This window comes from Trichosurus vulpecula, chromosome 3 (assembly GCF_011100635.1).
Source record: "Trichosurus vulpecula isolate mTriVul1 chromosome 3, mTriVul1.pri, whole genome shotgun sequence".
Lineage (NCBI taxonomy): Eukaryota > Metazoa > Chordata > Mammalia > Diprotodontia > Phalangeridae > Trichosurus > Trichosurus vulpecula.
Window position 1 is genome coordinate 285,467,570 of NC_050575.1, and position 15,775 is coordinate 285,483,344.

Consider the following 15,775-nt stretch of genomic DNA (forward strand, 5'->3'; position numbering starts at 1 on the left):
TTGATTGGATATGTGGGCTGTGTGACAGTGAGTAGGCAAGGATGACACCAAGGTTACAAAGTCATGCCCTCAATGGTGATAAGGAATTTTTAAGAGATTGGCGGGGGGGGGGGGGGAAGATTAGAAGAAATTGAGAAAGCAATTTGATATGAATAATAGAGTCGAAAGCTGTATTTCAAAGTGGTTAAAAGAAAATAAGAGGAGAAGTGGAGGCAATGAGTATAGGTGGCTTTTTCTAGGAAATTGGCTGAGAAAGGTAGAATGTGGGAGGGTAACTTGATGTGTTTTCTAGTGATGTTTTCTTTAAAGATGAGGAGACTTGATTCAAGGAAGCAATAATAGGGAGAAATTGAAGTGGGGGTTGGCTGCAGGGGTAGTCTGCTGAAGGAGATGGTAAGGGTGGAATTAAGTGCACGTGTAGAGGGGACACATTTCGGTTTAGGCCTTAGTGGTAAGAAAGTCCACCTCATTATCAGAGGCAAGAGTAAAGGATTATAATGTTAAGTGATTGTGGGATGTGGAGAAGAGGAGAGTACAGAGCTCACACTAATGCTTTTCTCAGAACAAGAGATGATAGTCATTCATATACTTTCACCCATTTATAGATGGTAGTGTAAGAGATAATATAGTGTCGTGAAGAGTGCAGTAGAGAGAAACCTGGATTCGCATCACGTCTATGATACTTACAATGGCAGTGTAACCACTGGCAAATCACTTAATATCTCTGAGTTTCAATTTCCTTATCTGCAGTATGTCTATGATAATACCTATAGTATTCACTTCACAGGATTGTTATGAAGATCGAAGTATGGAAAGCTCTTTGCAAACCTTAAAGCTCCAAAAAGATGTCAGCAATTATTATCATCTCATTGGCCATGCATTCTAGAATTTTTTTTCTATTTGGGGCTAGGGTAGTGAAAATTCACTCAGCCTCATAAACTATTAACTTATTCTCCCCATCAGCTTTTAATAGTTTAGTAATTTCCAGATCTGATTAAGAAAACAAAAAGCTTATGAGTTTTCTTTGGCATATCTGGCATCTTGTTTCACGTTTAATTGAACTACTTCACAAATTAAATATGCAGAAGATCATTAGGCCCTCACATATATGTGTTCTTAGTGATTTTCAGAAATCAAAACCAATTGTATGTTTCCTTTGATTTTAGGGGTTCACCTGTATGAATTGTGCTCTAAAAGAGTATCAGAAATCCTCCATAATAAGGTGCATAAAACTGAAGAAGTCAAGAACTTGGATTTTTATGCTTTCTCTTATTATTATGATCTTGCGGCAAATGTTGGTCTCATAGGTAAGGATAATGTTAATTCTCCTTTTCACACCCAGTTTAGTGGTACCAGAGTTAGGATGATCTCCAAATACTAGATCTCTTTTGTTACCTCTGGAAAGATTTTTTTTCCCCTTCACTCTTAATCATGTCAAAGGAATCTGGGAGATAAGATTACGTAAATATGCCTGAAACTGTCTTAGCAATCACTGACAGTCCCATTGAGAGTTTAGCTTTTGGGAGGAGGGTTGGGAGGGAGACGATAGACCAGACCTGTTATTTCATTTCTGTAGAGAATTCCCAATGAATAAACCCCTACCAATGTGGGTCAGCACCTTGTCCACAACTTACAGCCCTAGAGAGTTGCCAAGGACACTGAGCCATTAAGAAATTTGCCCAGAGTCAAACAGCTGCAATGTGTCAGAGGAAGAATTAGAATCCAGGTCTGAGGCAGATTCTCTCTCCCATTGTGGTGTCATAATTCTGAAGTAAGAAGCTACTAACTTAGCTTTTAGAAATTAATGAGTTCATTGATACCACTAAAACCATCACTTCTTTTTTATATTAAAAGATACCTTGTACTTATATGAAACTTTTCTTTAAGACAGGTGACCTTCATACCAATAAATTGAATCCAAATCTAGCAAGTTTCCATGGAACATAGCTGAAGTAGCATCTTAACTCTGCCTTAGGGACAGACACCTTGGACAGAGCATCACTGTCCCCACTTTACTTTAATTGGAATTTGGAAGTAGCATGCATCATTTTTCTGAGGAAAGAATTTGCAAACCTTAAAGCACTATGCAAACTAAGTTATTTTTATATCACCACTGCCATCTATTTGATTATATTTCAAGCCTTTCCTTCTCTAAGAAAGACTTGCAGTGGAAGGGACTCAGTTTTACCAGCTTCTTCTGAATAGGTCAGAATGGTGTAGATATAACCTAATTCATCTTTATATATCCTAATGAGATAAGCCAAGGTTAAGAGTTTTGATCTTGTGAGGAAGATCTCAGTCCACTTTATTAGGGGACCATGGACGTTTTAATAAAGTGCCATTGGCTTGGGAGGAAAAAAGGAGTTTTGATCTCCATTTTGTAGAAAATAAAACTGTTAGGCAGAGAAATAAGTAGCGTATATAAAGTTAGATGAATTGAAAAAATAAGTGGGGAACCTGGTCATTTCCTTTTAAACTAAAACCCAAATTGAAGTATACCACCTAGAGTTGGGGGCAAATAAGGATTTGAATCATTACATGAAATTACCATCTGTCTCAGAATCTTCAAATAGTTCTGCCTACACAGTACTCAAATGGAACTGTGATCTTAATGTGAGTATTCCTTCAGTAGTATAGAATAAAGCACCTATACCTGCCCTTCCTCTGTGATTCTTGTTTATATCTTCCCATAAGCTTTCCATAGGAGGTCCATCCAATGTTCTGGGAGCCTTTCTTTCTATCTTTTTGATATTACCATGATACCAAAGGAACACATGGGCTAACCACCAGCTCTCCCATGCTCTCGCCACATAACCAACCCAACTTCTTTTTCACCCAGACACTTCTTTGATCACATCCTTTGGATCACTTCTTTAGCATAATTCTTTGTTTATAATGTGTTGCAGCTTGCTCATACCCTTTATGTACCTCTACATTGCCCTTTAAACAGTCCTTCAGTTCTTTTAGAGTCTAAAATATTCTGCGACTTGTAACCACACACACACACACACACACACACACGTATTAAAGAAGTGGGCCTTTGTTTCCAAAAGCAGCTTAGACTAATTAAAGAATCTCTGTAGCATCCCAAAAGTCATCGCAACCGACTCTCTTCCTGTTCAGATCTGTGCCCAACTCATTATCCATTTATACTGTCTGCGGTGCATATACTGATGAATAAGCTCTGTAGGTTGTCTATTCAACTGCATATTAGTAGTCTGGACAGTATTCTTCATCCACTTTGTATATTTTCTGTGAGATAGGACATATTCCTTTGGATGACTGGTTCTCATTTAGCTTCTGCAGTATACCAGAGCTTGATACAATCTACAGACTTTCATCTGCTAAGAGGAGAAGCTGGAGGACCTTGTTATCTATAAGGAATCCTTCTCTAAAGTGGAATGGGTGTTGGATTTACATGACTGTTACATATACCCTCAGCAAGTCTGCATCTGGCTGTCTTCTACTTCACTTGTTATTAACTATCATCAAAGTTAACTCTGTTACTTCTTTCCGTGAATCTTGTATAATTTTGATGTGTTCTTGTGGGTTTCCTTGTTGGAGATTTTAAGACTTAAAACAATCTTAAAAATTTAAGATTCAGATTTTTAATCCTGGATTATTCTTTTATTTTTTTGTATAGGTGAGAAAGGAGACTTATTAGTTAGTAGTAGTTATTAATATTCTCTTGGCCATCTTTTTTTATAACTGAGTCTGAGTTTTTGGTTGGGGTTTCTTCCCCCCACACTTTTGGGATCTTTTCTTCCTTCAGATACCTTGAAAACCAATCTCTATCCCCTCAGGATTGTGTCACCTCCAGCACAGATGTTCTTTGTGCATTCCTAGTCTAGACCATCCTCTCCCCTCTTTCTCTGGAGCCTTTTCCACTTTCTTTATAAGCATGCCCAGTGCTGTTATCTTAGAGTTCAAATGTGGTTGGTTCCACTGTTTGTAATGATGAAGAGAGTTTGTTGTAAAAATATTTACCATTTCTCATCTATTTGTTGTGTTCCTTCCAGTTTCTTCTTGAAATGACCCCAGGGTGACATTTACCAAACCTTCTTTAAACTAATTTTCCTCTCTACTCCACCTCACTCTTGAATGAGGCAATGATGCCAACCAGCCTCCTCTAAACAACTTCTTAAAACAAGTCTATATTCCAGATCAGTGTTGTTCATGCTTTCTACTTCCCAAGTGAGTCATGTGTTTGTAAACTTGAGGCTTTTAAGCATTTTTGGCCTCATTATCACAGCTGATTAAATATCTGTATGAAAAAGCTACAAGCAGTGTTAACATCACTTTTTCCATCCATTTCCTATTTCCTGGTATCAGTAGTTTGTTTAAATAAGGTATGTCAGAGGTTTAATTGCATGTTATATCTTTTTCATTTTTTTTCTTCCAGCTTTGTATTGATTTGGATTTTTGCTCTAACATGTCAATGATCTGACCGTACACAAGCTGCTGATTCAGGAATAACTCCCACATCAGTCATGCATTGTCCTCTTTTAAAATACAGTCAGTTTGATTTTTTGTGATGTTATTTAGTGCTTTACATATCCAATGCCTTAGGAATTTTTCTCAAAAAAAAAAAAAGGATTAATGATATAGAGACATGTGAGAGTTTTGTATCCTTGGCCTCTCTAATTCCTTATTCCTGAGTTAAGTTTGTCAACGTATTTGACTCTCATTTATTCCTACTTTTGAATTGAAGTCATCAGATATCTATATATATCTATATCTCTATATATCTATATATCTGTGCGTGTATATATATATTGATTTAACTTGGAGGGTCTTAAAGAGAGTTCTTTATAGAATGTTTCTGCCTCTCTATAATCTGCAACAGATGTTATGATGGGAGCAGCTAGGTGGCACAGTGAGTAGAGCACTGGCCCTGGAGTCAGGAGGACCTGAGTTCTAATCCGACACCAGACACTTGACACACACTTACGAGCTGGGTGACCTTGGGCAAGTCACTTAACCTCAATTGCCTTGCCTTCCCCCTTCCAAAAAAAAATGAAAACAAAAAACAGATGTTATGATGTAAAATGCAGTTATTTCCATGGTGGTCATTATCAGGGGTAGTGAAACACAGGTTGACAAAATGTTCCATGATGTGATGTTTCAACCAATTTCTTTATTCACCTCACCAAGAATACCCTATGAGCTATTCTTCTATTTAGCTTCATCTTCTTCCTGAAGATTCTTTTGATGGTAGGGTGATCTGTGTTTCTTAGGGTGCTGGACTTGAAGTCATCAAGATCTGGGTTCAGTTCCTGCATCCAGCTGTGTAACCGTTTGTCAAGCTATCCAACCTCTTAGAGCCTTGAGTTCTTCATTTGTAAAATGGGGATAAAGATGTTTTTGTGCCTAGCTCACAAAGTTATTGTAAGAGTTTCCAATGGAGTAATATAAGTAAAATCTTTTACGTACTTTAAATACTGTATGTATCATTCAGCATTCAGTGCCCTTTGCCAGTTTTTAACCATATTGGTTAAAGTATTGAATGGTCAGTGATGGTAGAAAAAGAAAGACATCTAGTCCATATTTCTATGATTACACAATGTTTTTGTCAGTGTGGGTAGACAGATGGCTTGGGAGTTGAGGAAGAGAGAATATGTTCCCTTGTTCATATCCCAACAAATTCATAGGTGTCACAAACTAAAAAAGTTATGCAGCTCCAGCCTAGACTACAGTTGGTGTAGTATAGCCATAAAGGGACACATACTCTTTGCCCATTAATCTGTTCATTTTTCATGTCCTGGGAAACATATACGAAAACAACAACAGCAAACTATTCAAATTATTTGAGTTCATTCCTTCAGGGTACCAGAATATAATGAAACTTCCCCTCCCCCTGGAAAAGTATAGCAGAATTTACCAATCCAAATTAGTGTTCTCACCTTGGAAAGCTGCACAGTTAATTTCAATGATGTAACCATTGTTTAGAATAATTCTAGAATTAGAAAGAGCCCTGGATTTGGAGTCTCAATATCTGGGGTCGGATACCGGCTGTGCAAAGAACCACCCATATAGCCTTGAGCATGGACCTTCTTCTCTCTGAGCCTATAAAATAAGAGAGTTGGATTAGAATTAGGAATTTTAACCTTTTTAATCATGAACCCCTGTTTGGTAAGGCCTCTGAACCCCTTCTCAGAATGATGTTTTCAAATGTATAAAGTAAAATACAAAGAATTGCAAAGGAAACCAATTTTAGTGAAATAAAGATAATAATTTTTTTCCCCTCCAAGTTCATGTACCCGCTGAAATCAATCTATAAACCTGTTGGAGCATCTGTTAAGAGCCTGTGGACTAAACAGTCTCTAAGGTCTCTTCCAGTTCTGTGTCCTTTCATCTTGTTTTAAAATTGATTTCACCCTGGGCAAGGAGTTACTTAAGTTCTTGGTGCCCCAAGCAACTTTGTACCACAGTAATTTGTAGAGAAGGCACTGATCTGCAGAAAATTCTTCACCAGTAAATCCCTACCAAAAAATCACAGGTGTGGTAAAATATGTGTGTGCGCATGTATACACATACATGTGTATATTGTACATATGCTTATTAGCAAACACAAATACATGTGTATATGTATGTGTGTACATATAGATACAAAGAGAGTCACATCTCTATTTTTAACCAAAAATGGTATTAGTTTGACTACCAAATTTAGCTTTGAATATCCTCTGGATCATTTCTAAAAGTCACCTATTTACCACCACTGAGGATATTCAGAAAACTGCCAAAAGCTCCAAAGCCATTTCCCAAAGAGGAGCTTCAAAAATATTTTAAACAATGTCACCTTTGGATTGTGTGTGGAGCCTCTAAAGGTGACTCGTTTGAAGGTGATAAGAGTCATTTGAAGGCATAAACCCAAACATAATTGTTTAAAAAATCAGACAAATGACCTCAGAATAAGACCTTGTAGTGTTCTTGGGAACCTCCCAAAGGGAAATGAATCAAGCTTTTAATGCCTGCTCTCATTCTGCAGAAATACCATGAAAGAGATCTTACTGTTCCAAGGAAGAGTTTTAAGAGAACAGCCAACTGTGTTTACTAGGTTTGTTTTTTAGACTCAGAAAAATTATTCCAGGAGGCTACCACCACATCTGTTCCGCAGCTAAGGAACAAGCTTCTTGAACTTCAGAATTTTTTTTGAACCTAGATTTAGAATTGTATTGATCCCTAGAGCAAGGAAGTATCTGCTCGGCTCTCCAAGGCCTTTTCATTGTGTTTCCCCTTCTTTCCCCTTGATGACCCTGTAGAGACTGCACACCTTTCATAAAGCTCTATCCCATTAAGAAAAGATTGTGACCAGTAAATAAGTACAGCAGCAATTTTTGCAGATTCAGTTTCCAGCACCCCTCTATCCTAAAAAGCTTGATTAGGCAAGGATAATTACAGTAATGGTTTATGGAACTTTACAGCATTACAGGGCACGGTTTTCCCCCATTTCATCTTTAGCATTGTTGTATAATCCGCAGCGTGGGTTTAGAGTCAAGAAGACCTGATTTCAAAACCTGCCTGGGACAGGAGCTGGGTGACCGTCAGCAAGTTGCATAGCCTCTCAGATGACTAACTCCAAAGGGATTTACTTGCTAAATCGTAGATCATGTCCTGCATTGGTAGAAGGAATTTCCATATAGAGCATCCCCTAGCTCAGGGGTGGGAAACCTGCAGCCTCAAGGCCACATGCCCTCTAGGTCCTCAAGTGTACCCCTTTGACTGAATCCAAACTTCACAGAACAAAATAAAAGGATTTGTTCTGTAAAACTTGGACTCAGTTAAAAGGCTGCACCCAAGGACCTAAAAGGCTCCGTGTGGCCTCAAGGCCACAGGTTCACCACCCCTGCTAGCTGATAAAAATCACAGATTCCTGTGTGTGATGACCTAGACCAGAATCTTTGTAAAAATTAACATTTTTCTTTTCTTACAGATAAGGAGAAAGGAGGCAGTCTCACAGTCGAAGACTTTGAAATTGCAGCAAAATATGGCAAGTAAAGTTAGACCTTTTGCATGTGGGAAAGTAGGCCCCAAAGGACAGCTTCCATGTCAATATAGAAGGCAGCCACATAGCTAGGATTAATATTCTGGATTCTCCTTTCTCAATTCTGTCCACTAGGCCATACCATCTTTCTAATAATTATTCTTTACAGTGTCAGATATAAAGTGTTGGTTATAAATTTTGTTTATCACAATTTGCTCCAGTGATATTTTCTAATTATTATTTTGTGTGGGCTGCAGTAAATTCAGTATAAAAGCTGTTGTCTGTCCTTACAAGAACACAAGTGGTAGCCAGTTGATAAGAGACTGCCATCTCATGCATCCTAATGCCACAGAATTTAGTTGTACATGGGTCAGAAATGTTACTTTACCTGGTTGGTAGGTTCCAAATGCTTACTTCTGCAGCAGCTGCAGTTTTGAAATTATCCATGTATATGCTCCAAAATTCATTCCATTTTAATTCGACAAATATTAACTGCCTACTTTATGTCTGACATGCACACTATAGTCTGGTGATACTAAGGCAAAAAAGGAAGCAGCCCTTACCTCAAGAAGCTTACATTCTCTTTCACTGAAGAATGTGAAATGTTATTTTTCTTAAGATTTTATTCACTTAAAGGAATATACCTTTCACATGGTAGACTTTCAGAAATATATGTTGAACTGAATGTTCTTTGGCTCTCAAGAAAAGCCAGAGCAATCATCTTCAATTATATAAAATAACTAATTTGTACTTGTCCACGGTTTAGTGCCAATAGTGAGTAATGTCACTAGAGCAGGGGTAGAAAACCCCAGTCCTTGGCTGGATTTCAGATCACCTCCAGGACACAAACATAGAATCTTGGAGTTTGTAGGAATCTTATCTGTATTCAAATTCAGCTCACTCCATGAAGAATATAGGACTCTTCTAGGTAACATACCTGACATACAGGTTAGTAAGCTAACTGTAACACAGAATTTAAACTGTAATTTAAATATTCTTTTAATTGTGTTTTAAACTGTAATTTAAATTTAATTTTATGTTACCATTCTTAATTTTAAAATCAGATGTTTAATTACTGTCTTCTTTCTCCCCCCAAAAAAACTTGTAATTATTTAAATTAAGTAGATTTTTATTTCTGTGTCATATACCGTTGATTCTTTTTTTTCTGTTTATCAATAACTCTTCATAGAAAGAAATCACCAAGAGATTTTTTTTTGTAGCTAATCTCAGAAATGTCACAGAGAATTATTCTGAGCTATTCTGTGTTGCTGTTTTAAGGTAAGTAGATGGTATTCACAGTGACTTTTTGAAATCATGTGTAGAGTCACAGTAAAGAGAAGAGATAAGGGAAAGATGTGGCTTTCTTCTCCATATTTATCATATCAAGAAAAATAAGCTAATTCCTCTTCTCAAGTTAACCATTTGAAAACTAGCAGTGAAATGGAGGGTGATTTCCCTTTTTTATTCCCCCTAGTTTGTAGAACCATGGAAGTTAACCCACAGGAGAATCCTTTTATTTGTATGGACCTTACCTATATTAGTTTGCTACTTCAAGAATTCGGGTTTCCGAAAACCAAAGTACTTAAGGTAAGAGTTTGCTACTTTTGTACTTCTGACAACCTCAAAAATAGCATCATAATCCTTTACAGCAGAATTTTAAGAGCTGTAATCCTACCATAGAAATCTCCAGTATAATTTCCTTTTAGAAATTATTATGGTAATTTGAAAGGGATATTAACATAAATTTCACTAAAAAACAATGGCTACAAGAACTTAAAAGAACTTTTAAGCGTTATAGAAATATTAAATTCTGACCATACAAAGAATTAAAAACTTCAAGGAGTTCCTACTAAAGGGAGTACTTTCAAGATGATCTGCTCACATCATGTGCATGGTTAAGTATATTTTACATAATTTCTTTTGTAAAAGAGGAAATAAAATTTAATAAAGTTAGACTTTTTTGATGAATACACTTTCTTAATTAAATCTTACTTGATGGATAAACTTTTCAAATGGACTAGTTGTGGTTTGTTAAAAGAAAACAAGTAAGAGTAAGCTACATAGTGAAGTGATGAAATTGTACTTTAGAGTTATTCCATTTCCAACATCTGACTTATTATTATCCCATGTCAGTTAGGATGTATTGATTGGTAGAATCAGATGTGACTGTCCTGTATATATCCTATTTTAGCATAGATTCCAGTGAACAATTTAGATCTGGAAGAGACTTCAAAAGCCCAACCCCCTCATCTTACAAATGAGGAAACTGAAGCTAAGAAAAATTAAATGATTTGCGCAGGATCATGCCAGCTAGCAAGTGTCAAAAGTGGGATTTGAACCTGGGTCTTCATGACACCAAATCCAGCACTCTGTGCACTATACTACATTTTTTAACATAACCTTATACTCTTACTTTAATATAACCATTCTCTTTTAAACATGACCTTCATCCACACTCTTTAACGCAATCTTTTTCTCTTTTTTTTCTTTAAGCTGGCTCGGAAAATTGATGACATCGAAACCAGCTGGGCTCTGGGAGCCACTTTTCACTACATTGATTCACTCAACAGAAAACAGAACAAAGTCTCATAGTGCCTGAGACCCTCATATGGGCCTTATTTTGGAGAACATTGCCAAGCCTTTTTGAACAGAGCCCTTGAGCACCTTAATGAGGGGTCAGTAATGTTATTCTGAAAGTTTTTCCACTAGAGTTGCTACTGTCTCCATGAGAACCTGACGCCTTTGTGGAATTTATGTGACTCCATCTTCTATTGAACAGCATTTGGGAACAGTTTGGTGAACAGCCAAGTAAACATTTCCCAATTTTGTTAATTAAATCTTAATTTATTATGATTTTATTTTTAACAAAGACTTCACTATTTATGTTTTGGACAGTTTCTACTGGTGCATTGTGTTGCCTTTTCAATGCTAACCCTTGAGACACCTACATTGACGTTAATGTGTGGACAATAGACTGCTTTGTTTTATTCAGTCCAGAATGTATTTTTAGTCCAATTTTGAAGGTGTGTGATTTGTTGTGTCCATACAACCCATACTTGATGGCAAGGCAGACTTCTACAGGAACATGAGTGACCTAGGCACTTTTCATGTACTTCAAGGATTATTTCATCTCTCACAAGTTTTATGTGGACAGAAGAGTGATGTGAGCTAAGTTTAGGCCAGTTTTCTTCAGTCAGTAGATGACAGCCAGAAAGTTGTGAAAAGGAGAACATACTGACAGATCCCCATGTTTTTAAGCATATCCAGTACTGTGAAGCCCCTCTCACATGGCAGGTGGGTTATTTCTATCCCATGCTTCTGTTCCTACCTGCTCACTTCCATAGACAGTGACCTTAACTTCTCCATCCATTCCTAAGAGAAGAAGTTGGTGAAGAGATAACATTCAGCTTAGTGGGTTTTGTCCTCCCTTTGAGTTGACCGAGTGAAAATTAAGCCCCAGTAGGATAGACTAATCCCAAGGGTGGTCTACAGTGAACCTTTGAATTGAAAATGTTTATGCCTTTATGTATTTCAAATTCAGTTTTTACAGAGACCTGCCCTGCTAAATGTTTACAAGGTTTGGTTTTGGATTTAATAATTTCTTCACCAAAAGAGTTGTCACTGTTAATTGCAAACATCCTATCTCCAGAGAAGCGTAGAAAGTGGTAGAACTGCATCTTCATCTTATGTACCACTGGCTATAAGAAATTAAATGATAAGCGTAATTATGAGTATTAATGAATATAAATACATTTACTTTTGTTTTTTTCAAAATTCTTCACTTGAAAGATCACTGGGCATTGTCTTCCTCGTCCAAATGAATGTATTGCTGCATTGAGCCAGGTTTGCAGCCAAGCTGGGTTGGTAACTGGAATAGTGTCAGTGCTATAGGGAGATCAAGGGAAATGTTTTGGAGCATCAGACACGGACTTTGTGAAAATTTTTCTATTCCATCTGAAGCTGGACTCAAGTTCCCAGAATTTCTTCTCCACTCTTCTTGAAGTTACAGACAGACTGTAGGATATTTATTAATGTGCAGTACTAGTATTACTAGTATTAGGTACTATTATTACTAGTATTAGGTACTAACTCACCTCAGTGATCTCCAGGCATCTGACTGTAAACTACCTCCATGGAGCGGTCTCTGTATATTGGTTACCTACAGTTTATGGTGGAGGAGACACTCTTCTTGTTCGGCCAAAATGCCGTTTACGTACTCATCTGTCATTTCCTAAAAACCATCTGTGCCCGTAAGTACCTGAAACAGCTAAGTGTTGTATGTGTTTCCCAAAATAAAAAAAGTTTACAACTGTCACCTTTAACTCTTTGTGTGCTTGATGAATGAGTATATAAAACGGATCTCTCTCCAAATAGACTTTAAAAGGTACAGTCATTAAATGTCAAGTCTAATTAATCTTCTGTTGTCATCAGTAAAAACAACTCTTAGGAGTTAGAAATAGCTGGGTGGCCCAGTGGAGAGAGTGCTGGACTTAGAGTCAGGAAGACAGGGGATTCAGATGTGGCTTCAGACGCTTATTAGCTCTGGGACCCTGGGCAAGTCACTTAACCTCGGTCAACCTCAGTTTTCTTAGCTGTGAAATGAGGGTAGTAATAGCAGCACTTGCCTCTCAGGGTGGTTGTAAGGATCAAATGAGATGGTATTTGTAAAGCACTTGGCACAGTGCCTGGCACATACTAGGCACTCTATAAATGCTTATTTCCTTCTTCATGAATGAGCTATGCCCGTGGCGCAGGAGACATAGGGAGGGGAGTTCCAGTGAGTGGCAACAGTCCAAAAAAGGGAAGGACTCTATGCTGATAGCCAGTAGAGCTTGGGAGCTCTGGTCTTGACTCTAGCTAATTAGCTGTTTAATGTCAGCAAGTCTTTTAGTTGTTATTCCGCGTTTACAGATGAGAACACTGAGTCCAGTCAACTCTAATTATCTCCTAGATTTTCTATAAAGATAAAAGCATATGCTAGATGCTTATTAATAAGCATTTGTCAAATAAAATGATACCTGTTAAAAGCACCTGGGACAAGTAAAAACTGCCGTATAAACTACACAAATCTGAAAACATAAGAACGGGGCACCTAGGTAAAGATAAAAGGAAAGAAAATGGAAATTATATTGTTAGTAGAGTATGCTGGCCAAATTTTCATGTGATTGCTGCTTTTCTGATGCATATTTCAAAACTGGCAGAGAGCCAAAATATATTGGTATGAGGCTTTAAGTATTAGGCCTCTGGTAGAAATTTCATTTGGCTTAAAGGGTGAGCATTTGATAAATCTGACCTTAATTTGCCTGGCTGACTACAGGTGAAGAGAAATGCAACTTTAGACTTCATTCTTTTCACTAGAGAAATGATTGGTGAAATGAAAGCTAGGTTGACCCTCAGTATAGCCTTGGAGTGTAGGTTTTGAAACTATTGTCATCCCCATTTGGGCAGCTAGGTGGCGCACTGGATAGAGCACCAGGCCTGGAATCAGAAAGACTCATCTTCACAAGTTCAAAACTGGCCTCAGACACTTACTAGCTGTGTGACCCTGGGCAATTCACTTAACCCTGTTTGCCTCAGTTTCCTCCTCTGTAAAATGACCTGGGGAAGGAAATGGCAAACCACTACCGTGTCTTTGCCAAGAAAACCTCCAAATGGGGTCATGGAGAGTTGGACATGACCGAAAAACAACTAAACAACACAAAAATCATCCCCCTTTCACATCCCCCTTTAACTGCTTACAGAGATTTAGTTATATGTGAGATCAGTCATCTAGAAAAGGGAAAAAAAGGAACCTCACACAAGCATAGCTCTTCAAGTCCAGCCTTCTTTGCACTGTACCACGTTATTTTAAAAATTTCCATCATCTTAAAGTTCTTAATAGCAAGGGAAGAACAGTTTATACTCAGCTATGTGACCTAGTTATTAGAAAAACATCTGAAAGTTGAGAGAAAAGTTAGGATGCATATTAAAAATTAACTTGACAACACAACAGTAACAAATGATCCAATGAAGGGACAAAGAAAAGAGGCACCTAAATAAATGTGGTTGCGCAGACAGCTCTCTGATCTCAGATTTTTAATGGGTACAAAGAAAATTAATACCTCATCTTAGTATGGAAGTAACAGGTTCTCAAACGCTGTGGTAGCAGTGCATAAGCTCTGCCAAGTACTACCAAGATCAAAAGTCTTCAATGACAATCTTGGTCAAAGTCTATTATCCAAGGACTAGCTTAACCAAGTGTGGAGAGGCTCATCACAACAGGGTTAGCCAATAGATAATGAATTCTTTGGCCACAGAAACCCATAAAAATGGAATACAGCCTTGTGACCTTGCAGCCACCTGGCACTTCGAGACAAAAAGTAGAACAACCTTTGCCCTTTGGGGAGCTTACTTTCCAATGAGGAAGACCGCATGTACAAATATAGGTATATTCAAAAAACAAAGCAGATACAAAGTAAACCTACATGGGAAGGCACTAAATGTTGGGGAGACTAGGAAAGGCTTCAAGCAGAAGATGATGATTGAGCTAAGCCTTGAAGGAGCTAGAGATTTCGGGAGAGATGGAAGAGTATATTCTCATCATGGAACACTGCAATGTCACAGAGAGGAGATGAGTTGTCTCATTAAGGAATGTTAAGGGCAGTGTTGGTGGGGAATAGAACATGAGAAGGGAGTTATATGTAATAAGTATGGAAAGGTAAGATGGAACCAGATTGAGAAGAGCCCTAAATGCCATAGAGAAGAGTTCACATTGGTAGAGGCAAAAGCTTAGCACTGTGTCTGGCATATAGTGGTTATTTAATAAATGTTTATTGATTGATTGCCTAAGGCAGGGCTGTCCAACCTTAGGTTTTTGTTGAAACAATAGACAATATATTTTGATTTGCCATTTTAGTGGGAGCTCCGAGGTAGCATTTATGTAAATTTCTTTGCTTGTAGCGGGGCCGCATAAATCACACTGGGGGCACATTTTAGACAGCCCAGGCCTAAGCTGTTCACCAGCATTGGGGAGGAAGTCTTACGCAAAATCCAAGTGGAAGGGAATATCCCATAGATAAGAAAATTTTCCAGATGTTCTTATTTACAAATGATAATATGCTGCAGGTCTCCTCAGTAAGATTCACCTTCATTCAGAAGAAATCGGCCTTGGAACACACACCGGAAGAACCAAATGGTTAAGAAATATCTATTGTCCAAGTTATGACATACAATTGGATGAACAAACTGAATTAGTCCTTCGATATTTCTGTTTTGAACAGATATTATAAGTGGAAAATGAACTAGGCCCAGAATTAAATATGAAAATTTGGGACTGGATTGAACATGGGAAACTGTGTGGTATTTCTAATCCTTAACTTGTTCTGGATATCAAAGCCCATCTATTTGATAACAGTATTCTCCTTATGATGCTATATGACTGTGAATCATTAAATGTTTTGGCCTCAAAAGAAATCAGAATTTTAAGGACCACAAAGCATAATGGAAAGATGTATTATGGATATAAGTAGACTTTAGTATATGGCTAAGTACATCACTGGGGATATAGAAGACCAAAAAAGAAGGTGGTCCAGAAATGTAGCAAGAATAAATAAAAACTGATGGATGGACTGAGTGTTACCCTGGTAACAGAAACAGAAGCTTTCAATACTTTGAGTAGCTTCTCTGGGAGGTTTATGGAAAGCCACAGACAAGAATTGCATAGGATGAGAAAGTCTGAATGTACCTGTGGAGAGAGTACCCTCCACATCAATAAAGTCATGGATTTGTCAAAGTAAGTACTGAAGATGGAAG

At 37.7% G+C, this 15,775-nt stretch overlaps 1 protein-coding gene across 2 annotated transcripts in view; it reads left to right on the top strand.

Annotated features, from left to right (window-relative positions):
- ENTPD6 (ectonucleoside triphosphate diphosphohydrolase 6) overlaps positions 1 to 12,306 on the top strand; it is a 46,867-nt gene extending 34,561 nt beyond the window's left edge. For both annotated transcript variants that reach the window (XM_036751841.1, XM_036751843.1), the window contains exons 11-14: positions 1,167 to 1,307; positions 7,934 to 7,990; positions 9,459 to 9,571; positions 10,478 to 12,306. In XM_036751841.1, coding sequence (XP_036607736.1) covers positions 1,167 to 1,307; positions 7,934 to 7,990; positions 9,459 to 9,571; positions 10,478 to 10,576 — 410 coding nt within the window. In that variant the 3' untranslated portion in view covers positions 10,577 to 12,306. The remainder of the gene's footprint in view (positions 1 to 1,166; positions 1,308 to 7,933; positions 7,991 to 9,458; positions 9,572 to 10,477) is intronic.
- Positions 12,307 to 15,775: the final 3,469 nt, after the last annotated feature.